The sequence below is a fragment of the Lissotriton helveticus genome, chromosome 7, assembly GCF_964261635.1.
Source record: "Lissotriton helveticus chromosome 7, aLisHel1.1, whole genome shotgun sequence".
Taxonomy (NCBI): Eukaryota; Metazoa; Chordata; class Amphibia; order Caudata; family Salamandridae; genus Lissotriton; species Lissotriton helveticus.
The window spans coordinates 557536920-557561009 of NC_136068.1; the positions used below are offsets into that span (position 1 = coordinate 557536920).

Genomic DNA, 24090 nt, shown 5'->3' on the forward strand with positions numbered 1-24090 from the left:
TTTTTCTCCTCAGGGAATGGAGATGCAGTGGCACATTTCAAGCCAGTTCCTTTATGGACCCCATCACCAGTGTCCCATATCCGAGATGGACGAGGCCTACAACCCTTACAGGATTTACAAAGGAGTAAGAAACAAGCCTTCTGTGCAAAGGTCTATGAGTTGCACATACAATATAATGAAAGAACAAATAGATATTTTGAAAGAAAGTGATTATGCTAAACTGTATTTTTGGGGACAACTGTATCAACCATTCACCCTTGACTGTACATCTGATGTAATCCATAGATCCTCTATATTAAGGTGAATATCCTGAGATCACAGAATATGAAATAAGTTTCATCATACTATTCAGTGGCAGAGAGCCAAAAAGGAGTTGTGACAGATTAGCAAAGTCCCAAGTGGTAGCGTCCATCTTGTGAATGGTGCCTGCCAGCACCAGAGGGAGGATTCAGTGGCCATAAGGCATTGCATGGCCCTCCATGTCATTGTCTTTAACCCCTTTGACGCTATTGACGGAACCGTTCCGTCAAGCCCCTCGGGTGGGCTGTGCTCGTGACGGAACAAGTCCGTCACGGCCCAGCCGCCGCGCCTGCGCGGCGCTGATTTCGTGCCTGCACGGCGGGTTTCATTAAGCGGGCGGGGCCATGACGGAACCGTTCCGTCACAAGCACAGCTCACCCGCGAGCCGTGACGGAACGGTTCTGTCACCAGCGCAGGTGAGCCGCGCGCCCCCCCACGACCGTTAGCGCTGCGGCGGAATAGCCGCCGCAGCAAAGATGTTAAACTTCAGGGACTGCTTTCAAGGAGATCAAGGTTTGCTGTCCCACACCTGCCATCCCTTCACAATAAGCCACTCTGAGTGTCGCTAAAGGGCTATTGCTTTGTACATATTGATGAGCCGGGACTTCCTGCGACTCCCTTCAAATTGACATTTTTAGTATGACTGATGAGTACGTCAGCTGCACCACAGAACATAGGAGGGTTTACAAACGAATAGCCTGCAAAAATAAGTATTTGCAATGCAATAGGCCTCACATTTACAAGAGTTTCAGCTATTGGTATTGTGAATGACAATGCATTTCATTTATGTGTTGTTTTTAAAACAGATAAATAAAAGGCAATGCCATTAGCATAAACCCTCACAAATGCAAGACCAATTGCATTGCAAATGTGTTTGTGCCATAAAAAAAAATTTGTAAGCGTTAGGAGAGAGTGTGTCCTGCCAGCAGGCAGGACAAAGCTATTTGGGAAAATAGTGCTTGGAGGCTGTAATTAAAGCCTACCGAGTAACAACACATGTAACAGAGGGTTTCGCCATGGGAGATTACAAAATGAGTCAAGGAGGGACTACTAAGCCTATTAACCAATGAACAGCCACAGTTTACAGTGGACAGTGGCACAAACCAATGAACAATATGGGCGGAGAGTGGACGGAGCTTCAAGTCGCTGCCTGAATACAGCATGCCTCGTAGAGCAGCCCATATGCTGCCCAGGCTTGACCTAAACACATAGACTGGTTTGTGTCCTGGGTTTAGTAGACCAGGTGCAGAATTAGATTGGGCAGTTTATATTCTCTCTCACATTCAACTGGATCAGGAAACCCCTCCCTTTTCTTCTTCTGTTTTTCATCTCCCCTCACAACATCTTTTCGTTGAAGTTTCTTTCTTATTGTCACATATTTTTTACTCTTATTTACCGTGTCAGGGCCAGGTCCGCCCTCTGTTTCAAAATTATATTTGACTCATCTTTTGCCCATACCCACAAACAATAAAAAAGAATTAACCACAGAAGTCATCCTGCAGTAAGCTCAAACATGAATCTGTGTCAAATATAGGAAGAGACTTTAGTGGAAATGATAAGTGAAACATGAGACGGGCAATCCTTTGCCTGCTTCTACCAGTTAAAGGAAAGAAAACAGAATGTGTTTTTGAAGGGATTTTTCATCCTATTCCTTGCAGAGCAAACAGGAGTTAAAATATGTTCTTTGTTATGCAGGGCTTTCAGTTGCCCGTCTCCTGAGGTGAGTCCCCCTCAATGATTTGGAAGGGGACGAGGAATAAAGACAAAGTGGTAATGGTTTCCTCAATTCATTGTCATGGCAAAAATTGGACATTTTTAAATTAGGCGTATATTAATCAAACCATACGTGTCAGTACTAGGATCTGTATAAAACACATTTAAAATTTACTCAAACAAGGGAATCTATACCTATTGTGTCAAATCTGTTGGTGATCCCTAGATTGGAGTAGAAAATAAACAGAGCAGAACACAAAAAAGGCTACCACAGTATATGAGCTACTTTTAAGCATGGTAAATAGACTGAATCGCAAACAGGTGATTAAGTCACATTATCTATATTGATGCAGCCTTCTTTTGAAATATATTAGAGTTGGGTTAGAAATTGTTGGAACAGTTGCGTTTTGAGGTGTCTGTACAAAGTACCAAGAGGGGTGAGCTTTTTAAGATTTACGGGTAGAGAGTTTTATGTGGTAACACCTGCTCCAGAGAAAGATTGTTTTCTTGCTAGTGAAGACTTACATTTGTGAACTCTAATATCAAAGAGCCTTTGCTTATAGGCATTTGGATCCTCTTGAGATGGTTACCCGTTCCGCTAGATATGGAGGACAGTTTCCATGTTCGGCTTTATAGACACAGAGCTTGAAACATAGCCTGGCTTCAATGGGAAGCCGATGTAGATCAAAAGTAATTGCAGTAATGCAGTCTCATTTTTGGTTTGCGTTATAAGCTATTCTTGTCGCTGAGTGAAAGATAGCTTTGATTGGGGCACCATGTGGCGGCGGAATTCCAGCTAGTAAGTAGTTTCCAAAATCCAGCCTGGATATGACAAAAGCCTGCACTGTTGTCTTGAGGGACCTGGAAGGGTTTAGGTGACGTACCTTCTTCATAATAGGTAGAGGAAATGTTGCTGCTTTGGCAATCTTGTTAATGTGTGGGATAAATGAGAGTGAATGTTCAGTGGGGAGTCTTAATGATTTAACTGATGGTGCAGGAGCAGCAGCGAAGCCACTGAGGTTAAGATGGTTCAGAAGAGCCAGATCCAAATGCTAACAAGGAGAAGAGAAGGAATTTGTTTTCCTCTGGATTCAAGAGCAGAAGTTTGCCTTTCAGCCAGTATTGGTCTCAGTGGCGTAGCTAGCACTTTGGGCGCCTGTGGCAGTTTCTATGTTTGTTGCCCCGCGGTAGCATTGAAGAGCAGGTGGGATGGTGGGAGGGTGCTGGCCAGGTTCAGCCCAGATTGCCACCCCATGACTGCCGCTTTGGGAGGGGGTTGATTGCCACACCGAGACGGCGGGTAAAAGCGGGAGGTGGCCTCTGCCCCCAAAACTGATGCCGCTTGTGGTGGACTGCCCCCGGCTTCCCCCTTGCTACACCACTGATTGGTGTAGAGAGAGGCATGCTGTCAGCGTGTGTCGAGGACATGAATATTTGATGTCTTTAAGTACAGTTGGGGTTCATCAGTGTAATGGTTTACACCAGAGTCTCTCATTACGAGTCTCTCATTACAAAACTTAACTTACTAAAACTAGTATTTGGTGCAAATAGCATGTGATTCCATTACAACTAATTTAAAGTGCTGCAGTATGGGCACATCAATTTAAAATGTAAATATACATTGGGTGATAGATGTACGGATTTTATTACCTATGACATGAGCTGGGTCTAGTAGTGGAAAACAAACTTATTATTAATGGACAGTGTAATTCAGTAGTAAAAGTAAAATAAAGCACATGCAAAGCCATTGTTCTAACCTTTCTGTGGCATTGTCAGGGCTTTAAGTGGTAAAAAAAACCTGGGGGTGCTCTAAAAGGGGCGTGGTAAATCTCTTAAAGGGGTGTGGCCTATCCGAGTAGGGACGTGTCTAAATCAAGATAACTAGCACTGCTGCTCACGGGATCCCTTCAATTCCCCGATGACTTTTTCCCAACTAAAACTGTGCAGTTTTTCTGCTTGACCTTTCAGGTTGAAAGCCGGGGCTATCAAGGGCAGCCAAGTATAAACAACATTATTTTTGTGCCCGTATCACATCCACACACTCCTTTCACTCCCCCCCCCCACTCTTCTCTCTGTGTTTTGTCTTCCTCTCTTTCTGTTGGAATGAAGGTCCTCTACTGTGAACTTAACCTCTAGAATATTTTCTGGCTGACCCTCTAATCTCCATATTTGGTCATTTGATTGAACCAAAACATGTCAAAAGGCATTTTGGTGACCAGTTTTGTTTTAGGTTTACGTTTTATTTTTGTGAATCACACAAACAGCATCTAACAAATGCAAATATCATCAATATGGAAAAGCCGCCATACATAGTATCTCACCCAGGAATTATGTTTCAGCTTTTTATTTTATCTTCATTAGTTTATTTTTGCAATTTTATACGGTGCAGACTCGACCCAAAGGCATTGACGCAGGAAAGTAAGAAGTAGCCTTTGGATAATAGACATCACAGAGTCAAAGATCAGCATTACGGAACTAAAAATAACAAACAATTCGTTGCAGCGTGGACAGTCCCTTGCCAGGAGGCACTTGGCTGTCAATCACAACGCACACATAAAAAAATAAAGATGCAAGTTTGTAACTGGAATCTACATTTTTATCAAACTGTGGGGATAACCCACTGCACTTACAGATCAAGGATGGGGCTCCACAGGTAACAAATGGTGAAACTAATTTCCCCGACCTCTCAAATTCAAAACACGGCGGCAATTCATTAAGTGAAGGTTGTGTAGGTCCTGCTGGAGCAGGCTGCCTGGGGCAGAGGCGCAACTAGAGCCAAATTTTTTGGGGGGGGGCTTATAAAAAAATCGGGGGGGGGGGGTGAATCTTTAATCAATGGGCAGAGTGGAGCTGCAGGGGCTCTTAGAAGGGGTGAAACAACAGCAAGGCCTCATTAACAGGCACGTTGTCTTAAAGACCTGTGAAGTGCTGGGGTGCGGCTGTCGCAGGCATGCTGACACACACGAGGGGGGAGGGAGTGGGGGGGGCTGCCGCTGAAGCCCTTTGAGTCCAATGGGTGTTGCGCGCCTGGCTGGGGTCCTCTGCCTCTTCAGTTTTTCATCGTCCCAGGCTGGCACCACGTCATGCCGTGACCACTTCTCAGTGAGGAAACTGAGCTCTCACTGCAGTAGCATAGGTTCAGAGATCGCGTTCTAGCCCCGTTAGCTGTAAATTCGTCTCCCTAAATGTCACAGACACGTTACCTAAAAGAAAATGGTAAAACATTACAGCAGTAACCGCCAGGGCTTTAAGTGGGCAGAGTCTGAGCACCGGCATTTTTTTTGGTGGCGTGAAAAAAAAAATGAAGAAAGGACTACCTTTGCCAGCCGCGAAAATAGAGCCCGATAGAGACCCGTTTCGAGGGCCCCCCAAAAAAACTGCCGGTGTTCAGACCCGGACAGACCCGGCCCACTTAAAGCCCTGGGCATTGTACAAACTGATCCTAAATGTGCTTGAAGAAACAAGCGTTAAGGTTTCAAGTAATATGAGGGCCATACAATACATGTGTACAGTATACATGGCAATCACAGAATAGACATGCTGTGTGGAGTCACAGTATGCGCTTAATGCATAGCAGTTACATAGTTCATACAGAACATGGTTTTATGTCAGCTGTTCTTAAGAATTTGACTTCTGTGGAGCCCAGTGAATCATTCCTGGAAGCTGAGGTCGTCTGCCTTAACAATGTCTATGATTTGAGCTTGAAAATAATACAGAAATAATACACAAACAAGTATACTTTAAAAAAAAATCACGAATTATGAAATATTTTATTTTATTCAAAAACAAAAAATATACAACAATTTAATTCTAATGGGAAGGCTGGGTCTTTCCAAAATGCAGTTTTATTTCTAAAAGATGAGGGGACATACTATGTTGCTTGCATAACACTTTGTCTTTTTTGCCCCAAATGTATGCTCTATATTTGTCGGCGCAAACCATTGGTTCATTTAAGGCCCCTAAACGTCCATACTAGATTTTGTTTGCTTTACTTGTGCTGCTCCCTCAAATCAAGATAATGGTGCAATTTGATTTGTATTCTCCATTTTGAAAATCCGTTAACATTCAAAGAGCGTTTTCATTTTTTAACTCTTAGTTTTGCGTATCTATATATCTATATTAATCTGGTAATATTATTTAATTATCTAAACTGTTGCGGATCATCTAAGTACACATTGACCCTAAGGGGTCTTCAGAAGACTGCCGTTCTAGATTGTATGTCATGTTACTCATACATACACATGTCGATTAGTCACTCAGTCAAAAATAGTTTATTAGTTAATAAAAACCATAAACATGAAGAAATACATACATTTATCAAAAGCGGTAAAAGAATTTTAAGAAATCCCTGATAGGGGTACAGGCTAAAATGCTAAGTATCACCCTGTCTCCATCCGAATAGGATCACATTGCCACTTTAAAATTCTTAATTGTGCACAATAAGATAAAAACTCTGAATGATAAAAGGCTGCAATGCATAGTAGACAGAGACATGGATCCCAAAAGTAAAAAAATGAGCAGAAAAGTGCAAAGTGCAGTCGAGCAACATTAATACCCATTGTACCAAAATCCCAGATGTTGTGATATCGATATGCCAAAATCCGTTATCATCGGGCTTCAGGCAATTGGTTCATTGTTTTTTTGGCTGCGACAGATGGTATCAAAGGTTTCCCGGTTTTACACATGATGCACCCTATTACAACTCAGCAGACAAATCTGCATAATTTTCTGGCTTGGGCTAGTCAACTCTGCTGAAAATGAACTTTGCTCTTATCAGGTTCTTGAAAATGTCAAAAAACTGCACCAGCTGAATGTTCAAAATGAGATTTCATATTTTTTAAGTAGTAGTAGTAGTATAAGGCTTTATTCGATAAAAACATATCTTAAAAGCATCACATTTAAAAGTACATTTACACGTTTAAAAAAGGATTTGTTGATCTAATTACACCAAATTTAAAATCAATGACATAAATAAGATATATCAAACAAAAAAAGAAGAATCACAATTTATAGATAAAAATCGCAATTTAAACATTTGCTTTAAGATCTCAAATTAAACACTTTCTTTAAGCCTTTTTGTTCTAATGGACCAAGCCCATGATAAAAACCTTGAGAGTCCACATACATATAATAACCGGGTGTCAGACATCAGGATACGCAATGCCACATTATGATGCCTGGTGCCCAACAGGCGACATATTGGTTTGAGCCAGCATTTCCTTGGTGACGCATATGCCGGACAGGCGAACAGAATATGGGCAACAGATTCTGTTCTTGTCTTACAGATAAGGCAAAATGGTGTTGTTTGGAGCGATGCCTTCCAGCGGGCAGTTAAGTTGCGCACTGGAAGGGCCCCAACCCTAAATCTAAGATACAAAGCCCTATCAACAGATTTCCATACAATGTCAAGGTAGGGTTCCCGAAATGCAACATCCTTAGACCTTAAAAAGTCTTCCGTTAATCTGCCAAGGGTTGGGTCAGTACTGTTTCTGGTTGCGACCCAACTCCAATAGAGGCTCTTCAATGTTGCCTTAGGGGGCGAGGACCTGCTTACCCAGGCTTCATTAAGGCCCATTTCTACAAGTAGGAATTTTACATCTTTGAGCCATTTTATTTTGTGCCATCCCGTCATTGACATTACTTCTACTAGCCCCTCAGCAAACTTTGCTAGTTCTGGCACTCGCCACAGCCGGGCCCACAGTAGCAGCGGCCGGAGCTTTGCCAGATCTTTAATCGAGTGCCTTCCTAAATCGAGTAACAAAGGTACCAATGGGGTGCTCTGCGGAAGTAACATAAGGTCCCTTAAAAACTTGTTTTCGGACCTTACCAATTGATCAATATTACAGGTACCCCACAGCTCTGCCCAATAAAGGGCAGAACTGACTCCCCTCGCTTTATAAATATCAATGACGGGGCAATGGGTCTGGTTGAGGAAGAGCGCTGTTCCTTAAGGAGCGCCCCCGCTACCCTTTTGTGGCTTAATAACATTTTGCAAAGGTGAGGGGTCCACTGCATGTTATCCGAAATACGTATACCTAAGTAATCAAATACAGTGACCCTTTCCAGGGATATGTGGTTTAGTACTGGGGGTCGCCCAAGTTTTTTTGGAGGGGTTCAATACCAGATACTTTGTCTTATCTGTATTAATTACAAGCCCTCGTTGGGTACAGAAGACCTGAAAATTGTCTAGGAGGCTCTGGAGGCCCACGGGGGTCTTAGATATTATATGCATGTCATCAGCGAATAAGAGTGTAGGAATTTGCTCGCCCGCCAGGGATGGCGCATCAGATGGTTTTTCCAGCAAGTGCTCAACCACACCATTCACATATAGCGAAAAAAGGGTGGGAGCAAGAACACATCCCTGGCGGACACCTCTCTCCACTGGGATTTTGTTAGTCTTCTGACCCTCAGTGCCCCACCTCACTTGCGCAAAATTTCCTTCGTGGAGCCTCACTAGAATTGACAAAATATTAGAAGGAATCCCCATTTCGGACAACACTCTCCATAGGCATTCCCGCGGCACAAGGTGAAAGGCAGTCTTTAGATCAATAAACGCAAGGTAGAGACTGCCTTTGCCTATAACAACCACTTTCCAATAGATTAACAATAGTCTAAATGCCTGCTCTATTGTCCCAGTACCGGCCCTGAATCCCGCTTGGTAATCAGAGATAATCTTATTTTCTTCAACCCATTGTAAGATTCTCTCAAGTACCACCTTACCAACAACCTTCTGGGTTGAGTCTATTAGACTTATGGGGCAATAATTGGAGGGGTCGTCCCTAGACCCCTTTTTAGGTTTCGACCTGGCGAGGGCACGAAGTGCCCCTCCCAAATCGAAAACTTTTGTCAATAGTATGGATGTTCGGACGGCCTCTGTTTGTCATTGGCTAGCTCCATAAATGGACGCTAGCCATTGGCAAACAGAGGCGTCCGTCATCCTTCGAGGCGACTCGTGGGCGTTCCTTGGATGTTTTTCTCATCCAGCCCCTTTGGACACGTCATGCAGCTGGGGGCGTGTTGTGTTTTTTTTTTTTGGGCCGCCTTTCATTTTATCATTTGCCCCGACCTCTGGTGAGTGCTTGCTGCTGTCCTGCCTTCCTCCGTGTCCCTCCTCCCGCCGTCCCCCCTCCCGCTCTCCCCCCTCCCGTTCTCCGTGTGGTCCTGCCTTCCTCCGTGTGCCCGTCCCCCCTCCCGCTCTCCGTGAGCCTGTCCACCCTCCCCCTCCCGCTCTCCGTGAGCCTGTCCCCCCTCCCGCTCTCCGTGAGCCTGTCCCCCCTCCCCCCTCCCGCTCTCCGTGAGCCTGTCCCCCCTCCCCCCTCCCGCTCTCCGTGTGCCCGCCCCCCTCCCACTGCAGTTGCCACTTCCTGTCCACACTCCAACTCGGAGAAGCGCACCAGGGACCGCGGGACCCGCTGCATATGAGGTAAGAGTGAGACATATACCAGGGCACAGTACTGGCTAAAGCGCATCCATGGTGGAGTTTCCCTTTACTGCGCAGGGTAGTTAGCGAACTCCCCTGACGTTTTTGCACAGAACGCAGATGTTATGAAAGAGGGCGGGGGCTTATGTAAGGCACGCTTTGCAGGCTGCAGCCCCGGTGTCCTCGGTCCCCATGCACTCCACGGATACCGGTTTATTTGGGAACTTCTGCACCTTAAGACTGCATTTGCTTGCGAGGCGTGGGGACGTTTCCTTTCACTAAATAAGTCGGCATTTAAGTTTAGAATGTGTTTTTGTTGTTACGCAAGAAACTCCTGCGTGGCATTGTGCTTTGGGGGTTGTGGGCGGCACCTTTGCTCACCTGGGGGAGCAGGTTTGGGAGTAAGATTAAGGGACATATTTTTTTTAGAGGTTTGATAAAGTTCAGCGGTTCATCTGGTGAATGACATGCTAATAGACGCTATTTTTATTTAACGTCCGTTTCTATGTTCTGTAAATAAGAGAGATTATTACCCACTTTAGTGGCCGTATTGTATTTTAGCATTTATATAGCGCTTACTACTCTTATGTGGGGCACTTAATTGCCTGTCGAGATTGTTTAGTTGTGTATAACAAACTGCATGATGGGGGAGGGGCGGGACTTCACAGTTCATCCATCAAAGTGAGCTTCTTAAAACTGATAGCTAAGGTTTAAGTCAACAAAACGGGCATTCAAGAAATAAAATCAACCAAACCAGCTCTATCTGTTTGCCAATGCACCAAATATATTAAATTAACTACATGGAAGTTAGATGAAACATGCATGAAAGCGGTCAGACTTGTCCAGAGTTGTTTGTGTGTGCGACATGCGAGATATATATGATACATTTCAGTTAATTCCAAGATGCACAGACCAGTCCTGAGCAGCACCCTCCCTGTCTGAGCACGGATCTCCGTTTTCCTGTTTGCTCTCTCATAGTCTGTGCTAGGAGCCGTTCCACGCTGGATTGTTTGCACTGCAGTTTTTAATCGAGGCCCCTGAGGTGAAATGCATATGCAGATTCCCTTGCAGGTGTTCATGTCATGTTTGCAGACCGCATTCATGGGAAACCGGATGGAAGGGAAAGCTTGGAGCTGTGACTTGCGCTCAGTTTGTGCTTCTGGCTGGGGTACCTCGCCACAGCTGAGGGAAGGCGGGGCTTAGCAGGGTTCAGGTGGTGATGGCACTAAGAATGTGAGGGTCATGGGTACAAATCCCCACACTGACAGATGAAGTCTTTCAAACTTCATTTCCTTTCAATGACAGACATGTTAAATACCGGTCTCTGAGATGGCAGACAGGGCAGTCAGTAGAAGCAGAGGTCTCAGAGCATTTAAATCTACCTTTCCCAGTGTCTGCACCCCAAACCGCATCAAAAGTAACACGCTGCACATTCAGGGGGGAAAGGACAAGCAAGGCGAATGACATCTTTGCCTAATACCTTATTTAGAAGAAAATAGTAACCAACTATGTCCTGTTTATTTTTTGTGCTTTCAATCATTTAGAAGAGGCAAGAATATCACGACTTAAGTCCCCAGGAACACTTGCTATGAAACTCTCATACCCCCTGTCTTGTCACTCATACGGAGTGGCAGTTCAGATCTGCATACCTAGAACTGGTCCTATGTTGATATACGTCCCTTCTCTGACTATGAGATATGAGAGCTGTGTGGGCTGTGTGGGCTGTGAGAGCTGTTGGCAATGTAAATAACAATGCCATTTATTTATAAGTAAAAAAAAAATGAAATGTCATGAGCAATGCCAATAGCTCTAACTTTTCCAAAGGCAAAACCATTGCATTGTAAATGCTTGTTAAAAATTGGGACGACCTCAGCTCCCTTCCAAGATTCTGGAATGGCGGCACCTTTGTCAATGGCGGTAAGTAGCGTGTGGATAAGCTTCCCGCATTTGGGCAAATCAAAACGAAGCAGGTCCCCAGGGATGCCATCAGGACCAGCTGCCTTTTGTGGCACAATGCGACTAATCGCGTATTCAACTTCCTTGACTGTGAAATGATATGTATTATTGTTTCCTGGGGGTATCTGGAAGTTGTGTTGAAGGGAATCGTTAGCAGCTCCTTGTTGACACATATACAGTTTAGAGAAGTGGTCGAACCACACTTGGCCAGTAACGTTACATGTGATGCGGTCACTATCAGGGCTATTCTTGGCTCTTATGGTGTTCCAGAAACGACCAGCATCCTTCCCATTGCCTCCTTTAATGTTTGATAAAATACCCCTCACACACTAAAAGGGCCCTTGGTGTCATGCTTCATCATCGGGGTCTTCCGCCCCGCTGCGGGACGGGGCAGTGCTGCGACAAGCGACTACGCTGGAGCACCTTTTTAATGTGGGTACTATGTGAGTGAATTGGAGTGAGTGTCATTGGGGTCAGGAGGGATGATAAAAGTGAAGTTAAAAAATACCGGGCCAAGTGGTAGAAAAAACTATTTAATAGGCATTGGCTGGTATTGTTAAAAAGGGTGATGCGGAGAGGTAAAGCAAGTTACTGATTATCACGGAAACCGCTGACGAAGGAGGAAGCACCGTGGTGCTGGGGGTTGATTGGACCCCCATTACCCTTCGCCCAGCCTTGGCTCAAGGGGTTTTGACTCCCTATTTCCAAAGCTTACTACATCAGAATTTCTGATAGAGCTAAAACACGTATATTTATATAACATATTTATACACATTGATAACGATAACATTAATTTACACCCATTAATTGTGGTATAACATTAGTGAGTGACAGGGGGATCTACACCCGGTCCTGACGAAGGGGCATGTCGCCCCGAAACATGTTGACCCACACAGGAGAGTAAGCCCAGTAACTTGCTTTACCTCTCCGCATCACCCTTTTTAACAATACCAGCCAGTGCCTATTAAATAGTTTTTTCTACCACTTGGCCAGGTATTTTTTAACTTCACTTTTATCATCACTCCTGACCCCACCGACACTCACTCCAATTCACTCACATAGTACCCACATTAAAAAGGTGCTCCAGCGTAGTCGCTTGTCACAGCAGTGCCCCGTCCCGCAGCGGGGCGGGAAGACCCCGATGATGAAGCATGACACCAAAGGCCCTTTTGGTGTGTGAGGGGTATTTTAACACACTGAGTGTATTCCATCAACACCAGAATATATACTAACTTCATATGAGGTGGTCTTTGTTGATTATTTGTACTTTCAGAAGAGGAGGATTTGCCCACCTCGGTGCCGTGTGGCACCACCTCTTCACTCCCCCTTTTGATATCCTTTACTCCTTTAATGTTTGCCAGTACTGGTCCTCCCCCTCCTTTTTGGCATTTGTTACCACCAGCTTATACTCTTTCCTAGCCTGCTGGATCAAGGCTTGTGACTTCCTCTTAACTGCCTTGATTAGTGCGGACTTCTTATTTCTACATTTTGATGTATACCACCCCTGTTTGCCCTTGAGCCTCTGGGCCCCTCTCTCAGCCCCCCCCCCTCTTATTCGTACCAAAAATAGGTTTCCCACCACTTCAGTAGTATCCTGAAATACTGCCGTCGCCCTTAAGGGATCACAGTGGTCTAAGGCAATCGTGTCCAGCTTACTTTGTGCGGGTACCAAAAGTGCCCCCATAGACTGAACTTTCTCCTCATCCCGGGCAACTTTGCGCCACTTCAGGCGCCTTCCGCAGTTCGATGTACAAACTTTAGAGGTAGACTTTATTTTACTTAGTGCAACCAGGCCATTTTCAATTGGCCACAAATGATTCAAGCTCAAAGAAAGCGGGTTGTGGTCGCTATCTATGGTTGGTAATATTACCATGTCCTGCACAAATTGCCAAAGCCTTAAATCAAGGAGAATATAATCGATCCTTGACGTATGGTTAACCCTGTTATAGGTATGAGCCCCGGAAAGATCTGAGATAGTTCTACCATTTGCCGCTCTCAGACCAAACTCCATGGTCAATGCATTCAGCTGGATGGCCCGTTGCGACCATCTTTTTATTGGCTGAATTGCAAGTATAGGTATGCCCGTCCTGGCATCGTCCTCTGTAAGATCTAAGATGTCCTCTGACGCGAGGGGCTCAAATGTACAATTAAAGTCCCCCGCGACTAGAACATACATACCATCATGGCATTCTCTGAGTTCGCTTTCTAGCATTGTAACTGTGAGGGATAAGGAACCGCCTTTATTGCCCCTTGCATATATGTTAAATATTTCGAGAGTTCTCCCTCTGTGTGGCCCTCTCAGTGAGTTCCTTAACAGATCCGGTGAATTACATTGCTTTTGTGAGATACTGCATTCCAAAGAAATGCTCACCCAAATCAAGAGCCCACCAGAAGGATGGCCCCTCCCAGATACTGGGGGTATTGCTGGCAAAAAATAGGTAGTATAGCCGACTCTGTGGTTGGGTTCCAGGCTCCAGGTCTCCTGGAAGATACAGATCATATGTGACTCCACCAGGGTATTCCAATCTGGGAGATCTAACTTCCTGGAGATACCCGCTATGTTCCAACTAATAACCTTGATCGTGGTATCTGCCACAGCTTGCTCCTGGGATGGGTGTGATGGTACTCTAGGAAGATTTATCTGCTCTCCTACGGTCTGCAATGGGATGGAAACATGCAATGGAGAGGCCTCACTCAGATCGATAGTTTGACCTACGAGGGTCATACAGGTACCAATGGAACCATCCTGGATAGCCTGATCAACAGACAGTCCGGTCCCAGACTTAGACTTATTAGCTAATACCTCAACCTCAGAGCTCCAACAATTGTTCTCGGTAATTGGGCTTTCAGGCCCTAGCCTTTCCCTCGATTTAATTGCATCCAAGAGAGCAAAGTTGGGAGGGGTGAGGGGGATCCCATGGGGTTTAGCAGGGGTCCAGGGCCTATAGGGGCTAATATTATCATAGGTGACAGACGTGGGTTAGCAAGTAAATGGTCACTTTGTCAACACCCACCATCAATTTCATAACAACCTGATCCTCTACCAAAGACAGGCGTTGGATAAATATAGGAGTCACTTGTGAACCCTCCCCCAAATTCATTTTGACTGCTCTATGTTGCCAATATGCAGGCTGCAAATGAAAGTAATCCAGATCATATGTACAAATTCCACTACCATCATACCCATTCTGTTGTTTACAAATGAACCTTGCAACTCGCGCATCCCTAAAATTAACAAGGATGCAATCACCGGGGATGTCCTTAGTCCTACTACCCACCCAGCTAACCCTTCTTACAAAGAGAACCTGGCCATCAAATTGGCTTGGGAGAGGTATATTGTTGTTTAGCCATCGTGCAGTTTTGTTTTTGAGTTCATGGTATGATTCAGATTTGTCCGGTATAAGCCGTGGAACTCCCGTCAGGACAGCTACATAGGGTAAACATGCCGGTGGCAAAGTAATATGTGTAGAATTAGTATCAGTGGTAACTAGTATATCAGGCTTTTGGGGTGATATAAATTGGTCGTTACCCTGCCTCGCTACATTAGTACGGGTATGTTTATCTTTCTGGCTCTGTGTGGGTACATTTTCACTGGCTCCTTTATCCCCTTTAGTAAATGATTGGTTTATAGATTTTCTGGCATGTTGGGTTGTAATAGCTGTCATTGGAGAGTTAGTTTCATTCAGGGGCCCAGAAATGTTTTTTCGGTTTACAGATACGGACTCGCCAGTTTGTAAGGGAACAACTGATGGAATTTGCTTCTGTTCAGCTGCATCTGGCTAATTTTTAGAATGTAGTTTAATCAAAGCTTTTACAGAAAAAAAATTGTCAAAGGTCCCTTGTTCAAAGCGGTCCAATCGTTCTGACAAGACTTTTACCCTTTCTAGTACCGGCAATATGAGGGACTTCACAACATTCTCGATATGAGCGATAAGGGGAATTTCTTTTGCAGAGCTTGGATTGGAAGCTAAGTTTGGGCAAACAGTTGGCAACTGGACAATATTAGCACGAGTTGGTTCAATGCTTGCTGGAATGTTAGAGGATTTCTCAGATCTACATGAGCCCAATGCTTTTCCATGTGTGCTATGTGTTTTTAGCTTCAACTTTTTTGCGGTTTTGAAGTATCCCCCCCTTAGCCCACTACCAACTCTCTTCCTTTTGGTGGCTGCTATTCGTGTACTTGCCACCTTTGGGTATACTAAGGTTCCCTGGGGAGACATAATGCTAACAGCACCCACATGGACGCTATTACGTACAGCTTCCGCTTCCTGCACAGGCGGAGTGTCCGCCTGATTTGGTGAGTTTAGTACAATAGGCCTCTCCTGATTCGCTTGGACACGGTGTGGACTGGTCTGCATACTTCCGATAGTATCACCACGTAGGAGCTCATGAGTGTTGGCCGGGGAAGCTGCCATCGCAAGCGGTCCCAAAGAGGAAGGCTTGCGGTTCAGTGGCTCTAGTGAAAGGCGACGCTCGGCGATGACAATTTCCTTTTCTTTTTTTTTTTTTGTGTCATAATTTTTTATTGGAGTTCAAAGATAGGCAATTTCATAGGTTACAAAACAATATAATAAATATAAATCAGTATGTGACAAATTATATACACCTGTAATATATTAAGAAAGAGGAAAAAAGGAGGGAAAAGGGAAAAAGGAGAAGGGAAAAAGCTATATATAGGGAGGGAAAGAAAAAGAGAATTCGAATTTCAGGAATCGCAAAGAAAGGGGGTCCACACCTGCTGGAATAGTTGTTCTTGGTCTTGTATCCTATAAATTACCTTTTCATAGGATGATGTCTGTATCATCGCAACCATCCAGTCCTCTTTGGAGGGAGGGCTAGGTGATTGCCACAGCCTTAAAACACAAAGTTTAGCAGCAGTAAGTGCAGTGTGTAAGAGTCAACTTTGAGGTCGTGAAATAGGAGGAAAACTTCTAAAGTCATGTAGCAAAATAGTGACAGGTGTGAAAGGGAGTGAAAGAGGAATAGTTTCTAGTAGTGTAGATCCTATTTGCTGCCAAAATTGTTTTATAAAAGGACATTCAAAAATGATATGCAGGAGGTCACAATTAGCTTCAGAGCATCTCCAACACCTAACATTAAAAAATTATAGACAATTTCCTTTTCAAGTACCGAGTATGCTCGAGTGATGAACTGGTCGAGCGTGCCACTGACACAACCTCCCCCCCCCTCCCACCCTCTGAACGAGTAGACATTGGCATGAGAGATGTTAATAACTACAAGTTGAAGGAGGTCCCACAAGTACAATAAATTACTTCTAGATGGTCAATGCAGTACCGTGATGGTATACGATACCTTACAGAATAGTAAGCAGTCAGTGGGAATTAGGGGGGTAGCCCAGCCCAGCCTCCTTCGGCCCCGGACGGCCACAGACGGTCCGCCCTTGTCCCGGGCTTCTCCCGGGACGCTCCCGCGCAGCGGGTGCCTGTGTCCGTTATATACCGTGGGCGATAAATTGTGGGCGGGGCTGACAGGCGAACGCAGGACCAGGTGTTGCAGATCTAGGTCTAGCAGGGGCTCCTGGTAGATTGAGTCCCTGCTGGCGTTCAACGCAGCCCTGTCAGTGCCCTTCTCGCCCCCACAGCGCATACAGCAGCAACCGTCTCAGAGGCAGCTCTCTCCCTCAGAGTCCACGGACGAAGCAGGGTGGGAGAAACCCCACAGACTCCATGGTCTGAGCAGGTTGTCTTTCCTGCCTGCTCAGGCCAATCTCTGTGCTGCTCTCACGTGAGAACAGCGGGGGAATTGCAGGGACTCTGTGACGCGGCACCAGTGCTTGCTGGGACCAGGAAGGGCTGTGCCAAGTGTGACGCTGGGTTCAGCTCCAGGTACGTTTTTATTTTAAATGTATTTTTTATAATAACCCCAGCGCGCTCCCCCTCCTGCGCTTCCCCACTTCCCCTCCATCCGCCCCACCACCTCTTTATTGTGGCGGCCGCGGCTGCTTGTGATGCAGCTAATGTAGTAACGCCACTAGGTTACCCCATATCCTGTATGTTTCTCTTTTCCCAGTGTGTATGCTTTCTTAATTACAAGCTGCAACTTAGATCAGACACCAAAGAGGAAAGAGAGTGAGAAAGAGGAAGAGAGAGAGTGTGTGTGTGCACACGTGTGTGTGTGCGTGTGTGTGTGTAAATGTAAGTTGTGTTTTGTCCCTCCTTGAAGGGCTTAAGGTGTGCAAGGGATCGGCACCCTGGACCACGGACTCTGCTTATGATTGCAAGTCAATACACTTACGGCGTGTTGGGGGCTTCCATTGTATTGCCTGTGCTAGGAACTATGTGTACACAAATTCTATTGTTTGCTCTGTCGGTGTGCTGACATTTTATATATTCCGTGCATTACTGAGAATTAATAAGTGCTGTGTATATATGTGTATTCAGTGAGCACGTGCTTTGTGTCTGTGCAAATGGCTATGTATTATAATAAGCTGTGTATTCTGCTTGCATGATTTGCACACAACAAGTTGAAAACCCTGTACAGAGCATGTTTGGGAATGCATTCTGTAGGTTGTTAAGTGTGAGTAGTCTGTGAACATCACAGGTAATGCATTTTGTGCATCCTACGCTGTCCATTTTTCAGTTGTTTCTGTGACAGCCTAACCGTTTGTATTTGCAGCGTGCTATGCGCACTTTCACTTCAACAATGGCTGAGCTTGTGTGTCAAACGATTGTTCTTGGCATTCCTCACATACATTTTGCGTGTATTTGCCCACAGTACATAAGGACATTTCTTGTGTTAGATAGAAGTGCGCATTTTGCTCTCAATCGCTATGGAGGCTGGGCTAGAATGCTGTCAAGGGGGGGGGGGTTAGATGTCTGTATACACACTATATAGTAGGACTGGTAATGCATTTCTTGGTGCGTGAAAGATCCCAACACCGATTTCCGGTTTTCCCTTTCTTGCGACAATCTAGCATTATAAATGCCAATGTATTTTACCTAGCCATGTTGCAGTATCATATGTGCCCAAAAGCGGTCCCATGGGCCCTCTTTTGGCCACATATGGTACTGCACCCTGCAACATTACTAGGTAAACAAGCATTGGCATAGCCAATAGGTCTCGCCTTTGGGACCTTCTAAGTGTTTAGCCATGCAACACTTGATGTTGTTGCACCAAGGATATTGTGCTGGATAACTAAACCCTTATAAGGTCCCAAAGGCGAGACCTATTGGCTATGCCAATGGGAGTGTTAACTTTTTGCACAAACCTCAGGCATTGTGTGTTTTTTGCTTATCTTTGTAGAAGTATATCCTCTGTTAAGCCAAAATGTGACTTGGAGTGATACAAAACCACCTAGACAGATTTCTGACTTGTAAATAAATGCTCCTAAACTCCGCACTGAGTTGGCGTTGGCTGTAAGTTGCCTTGCTGATGCATACAACTTGCAATCAGGTATTACTTAAAAGTGTAATTATTTCATCCCAGTTGTGAATTATTTGTGTACAGTTAATTTGCTGACTGGAATGGTTACATCATCCGACCATTACCTAAAGTTTGTGACCAAGAGCCCTGAAAGCAGTGCTAGCTCTCAGTATGAAAAAAGTTGCTAAAATCGTTTCTGCACAAGAGCAGTTTTTGCACCGAGGAGGTTGTGCAAAAAAGGTTTTGCACAGAGAAGACCATGCAAAACCTACTTTTCGTTGAGGAGGGCAAAGCCGGTTCTGGTGGTCAGTGGACTACGCATCCTTTCTGGAATGTCTCTTTCACCCCATGGTCACAGGTTCGAGTCCCGTGCTTTCTCCCTCCCGAAGCCCTTAAAATGTGATCCATTGATGGATGACACTACACACCAGCCTTCAGCTCCAACTTATGTGTCGTGATGAACATGTGCTTCACAAATACACCGCTAATGTTTCAAAAGTTTCTATGGGACAGATTTGCCCCCAAGCTTTTTTGCAGGAATTTTTGCTGGTATTGAAGATTTGCTAACCGGGGAAGATGTTTAGGTTCACAATATTACCTCTATGTTTAAATTGCATTTATATAGCGCTTACCCCTGACAAGGCGTTGAGGCGCTTTACGGCGAGTAGCTCGGAACCCGGGAGCCCAGAGTTAGTGGCCAGTCCATTTGTTTTTTGTAGGTTAGTTTTACATGCTCACTCCATGCATTCACACCAGTTTCTTTGTGGTAAATTTTTGCGACATTATCACTTCACACCACTTTTCTGTCCATAAAGCTGCTGTTTGGTGCATGGCTGGACTTGCCTTACGTCAGCGGTGGGCTGTGGCGCTAATATTCCCGAATGTTCTGTTTTCTGGCATTTTATTCTCAATACAAGATCTCATTTCATGAACTAACGTGGCAACTGCTGGTGCAAGGTGAAGGGAAAAACCTTGGAATTAAACATTTCTTCTGGTTGCGCTGGGAGTAAATAATTATTATCTCCCAAGATGTAGGACTCTCCAAGAAAGAAGTAAGCCCACCCCCAGCTGTTCTTTGATGTGCTCTGAAGTTTTCCGTCTGTGGTAGAGGATCACCCGAATGCCCAGATGGCCAGATAGCAGGCAGACATCCGTTCAGCTGGGATTACAGGCCACCCCCGGATAGCGAGCAGCCTTGAAGGACCCTCTGCTTTCAGTTTATCCATAACCATGCCCGCTCAAATCTCGGACGAGAGCAGCTTCTTAGCGAAATATGCCGATAATTAATGACTCCGAGGTTTTCTGTGAGGAAACAGAGTATGCATTAAAATCCTTAAACACATGTTTAAAGAAAGATGTTTAGGAAATACAAAATGGGAAAAACCCACAAAAATCATCCCAAATCATTGGGCTTTCACTATTCTTTCGAAATGTTCCAATTTGCAGGCCTTCAAATGAAAGCAGCAGATGTAAACAAATATTAACAAAGGCAAGCAATGTGCTGCCTACCATGCAACAAGCAGTCAGGCATTAAGCCAGGCTTGCATTTTGAGCCCAGACTTAAATGCATTAAAAAATAAGCAAGGAGGTGGTGCGTGCGGCGTGCGCCTCGCGCTAAAAGGGTTGCGCAGCCGTGAAAGTGACGCGGCTGTGAAAGCGAAAGTAATCGCAAGTGTGCCTGCGAGCCATGTGGCCGCGCCGCCAAAGTGAAAGTGATCGTGAGGGTGCCCGCGAGCGATGCGCTTGAGCAATGCCCTTAATAAAAAGATCAGAATGCCAGATGGAGGCTGCTTGCGTGCACGGCTGCGTAACTGCAAGCTTGAGGCCAGCTAAAGCCTTTGGTAGCACTTTGAAAACCCACTAAATGTCTCGCAGAGCAGCGCATGTGCTGGCTCAGGCGAGACCTAAAAACATTGGCATTTATAATGCCGATAACTCCAACTCCCATGTTGGGATTTGACCTCCCCATGCCATAAAAACAATAAAGCATACTTTCATAGAAAACGTACTTCTCATGTAAAGCGCTTTAATCTGCTGGGTTAAGTTCACGCTATCTAAAACTACAACAACAAAAAAACACCGCGTGGAAAAGCATGCCCTCCACATGTGACTCAAACTTGACCAAAGGGCGTTTGGCGCTCTGACAGACATTAGTAGTTTATTCTAGTGCTGGGATGCAGCTGCAGTCTTACACTAACTGACAGGCGACAGTCTGAATGTAGGGAGCTCTCACCTTTAGACCACATTCCTGATGGGATTCCAATTAGAATGTAGGGCTGCAGGCAGCAGCAACCCGCACCCGAATATATTGACTATTGACAGACAGAGCGGTTCATAGACACTCTTCACTCAAGCCTCGCTCTCAGCAGCACTTGCACTGCATGTACCTCAGAGTCTGAGCCCAGGTGCCACTCGATTACTAGTACTGTTCTAGCAGAAGGAGAAGTTCCGGTACTCAAGGGGAGAACACTGAGAAGTGCAGGTACTCAGTACAGGTGAGTGCTGGCCCATTTAAAGCACTCCCAAACACAATGTGAGTAGGCTTCCCTAACACCTCCTTATTTATGGGCTTTTTTTCTGAATGGGCCCAAAGTGTTTCTTAATATTCCGCAGCAGGTGCCGCTGACTTCCCGAGCTGCCGAACACCAAACACTGCCTTGTAATGATTCCCTGTGGGGCATCTCTCTTTCGCCTTCTACACTTACTCTCCTGTTAGCTCGCTCTTGCAGGTTCTTTTTCATACTTGCTTTCTCTCTGTGTCATTGTTTTTCTATCTTTCTCTTCCTCCTCCTTTCCCCCCTTTCTTTCTTTCTCTTGCTCTCAGTCGATGATAAAAATAAGCTCCTGTCCCCAAAAACGAGGCCAGAGCCGACCTCCTTCAACTACCGGCGCAAAATAAGCACCGCTTTCAGATACATTACCGGCCAGAGTACCAACAAAAGTGAACATTCCCCTCTTTGACTTATGAATGGAGACAGACGTGATTCACACTTCTTTCCAGCCATTGAGCGGAAGTGAAGTAACCGGAAGCATGGTGCAGAGAAGCCACTGGGAGCGATGTGACTAAGAGGCGGACAGCTGCATTCATGGTCACTCCATGAGGCGTAGTCCAAGGCGCGCTCCTGCCTCCAAAGCTACCTTCACTTGCTGTATTTGTATCTTTAATCTCAGATGGGAAACACATCTGCATATGAAAAGCGATTTTAAAAACACAGCAACATATTTACTATGGAGTGTCAGGCAGATTTTAACTTAGTTGCCAGATCTGATTTTGGTTGCTGGCCCTAATAGTATAGAGGAGGAGTAACAACAATAGGAAACTGACAGTTGTGGCCAGGAAGGAGCGTGTTTAGTATCACCCCTGGCTAGAGGTGGTCGAGCCATTGAAAGCTTGAGCCAGATGCCTGGCTCTGGCGCAGCTCAAGGTCCAATGTTATGTTAAAAAGATTTCTTAAGCGCGCAGCTGCCCCCAGAAAAGTTGCTTCCCAGTACTGATCACAAGTGAGAAAAAGCAGCAGTGGGGAGAAGAGCAATTGCAACCTAGACTGAAAACAGCCAGGTGTTCAACGGCTTCTGGAAGCCTACATGGTTTTAATCTTTCTTAGCTTAGGGGGTGAAGAGTTCCATAAGGTCGGAGCCAGAAATTGAAAAGAACATCCTCCCACTCTGGCTCTTATGGGGCGATGTATAAAGGTCAAGGTTCACATCTGCAGAGCATAAAGCTCTAGTAGAGTAGGCAAACAAGATTACATCAATGCAGCCAGGCTGGATGCTCCTTGCTTGTGGAGGATTGCACGAGAGATGCATACAGATTGTGTACTTCATAGGCTTCTCAATTGGCAACCAGTGAAGCTTACTTAAAAGTTGAGAATCTAAACATATTTAGGGAGAGAAAATAAGCCAAGCAGCAGCATTTTGAACAACCTGCAGTCGGTTCAAAACAGATCTTTTAGCGCCCAGATAAAGAATATTGCAGTAGTCCAGGCGTGAAATAACAAGGGAGTGTACGATTAGTTGACAAACTTGTAGAGTGAAAAATTCCATGATGTATTCGAGAATTCTCAAGATGCCAAAACAGTGACCATCTAGGGCCATAACTTGGGGTTCAAAGGACGAGGAGTCATCCATCCATACACCAAGGTTTTTTTTACCACCGATTAGGGTTGGGGGGGGGAGGGGGAGGACCATAGCACTTCTGGTCTCCATTAATGTCCCCAGAGATGGGTGTGCCTACCCAGAAGGAGGATCTCAAATTTATTGGCGTTAGCTTTTAAACAGTTGTTGTACATTCAGCTGGCGACCACTGTTAAACAGTTTTTAAAATTAGCGCTACCATCAGCCAAGTCCACTGTCAAGGAAATAATTAACTTAGTGTCGTCAGCATAGGACACTAATGAGATCCAAATGAATTTCACCACATCAGATAAGGTCATAGCGACTGATCCTAGCTTGGTAATATTGGTGTTCCGTGTAGTCGATCGAAGTGCAAAATTCTATGTGAAGCTTGAAGAGGAAAACTATGAATCTAGAGCAAAGCAGGTTTCATTTTTTCACAGATTTGAATATGGGTACTTCAGCCAGTCAGAGGGACTTGGTGGCTGTTACAAGACAGTTGTTGGCGAGGGGGTTGAAGGCTCCTATGGCCGCTCAGAGAAACAGAGTTGAACATGGGGGGGAGAAGGGTTAACGTTTCTTTTTCCTCAAGTGCACTCTGTTATCTCATTATGGACAGAATGGAACTGAACCCATTTGAATAATGGTGACAGATTGTACATTGGACTTGACTTGAAGGCGGGGTGGGGTGGTTGCTTGCTCTTGAGATAGATGCGGACATGGAATATGCCTCTTTGATGAAGAGGAAACAGACCTGTTGCTTGATTTGGAACCAGTGGACCGTGCATTCTGGTTTCTCTCTACTGTCTGCCTTGTCTTTCCTGACTCCTTGGACTCACTGGATTATTTTGACAACTGTGCTATTTTTTAAAGGCGTTATTGATCACATATCTGTGTTATCCTCACTGCTGTGACTATTAGTCTATTTATGAAATCGCAAGATAAACTGATGGGTTCAGAAATTATAATTTTTGAAAAATGACTCTAAAAAAAATCAAGGAGTTCAGAAATTATCATTACAAATAAAGTGAGCACCCCTAAACCTCAGGAGAATGTGAAAACTTGATTGTAATTGAAGCTTCGCTTATAGAAAAATCATAGAGGCTAGACTGTTATTTGGAAAGCAACCACTAGCTGGCAGTGCTCACCAAGAATTTAATGACAAACGACTTGTAGCCTCTCGACTGGAAATACAATGTATTATA

At 44.9% G+C, this 24090-nt stretch overlaps 1 protein-coding gene across 1 annotated transcript in view; it reads left to right on the forward strand.

Annotated features, from left to right (window-relative positions):
- Window positions 1-24090, forward strand: part of LOC144768738 (uncharacterized) — a 376353-nt gene that overhangs the window by 217770 nt on the left and 134493 nt on the right. The window contains exon 5 of the mRNA XM_078652621.1: window positions 14-124. Within this exon, the coding sequence (XP_078508747.1) occupies window positions 14-124 (111 nt within the window). The remainder of the gene's footprint in view (window positions 1-13; window positions 125-24090) is intronic.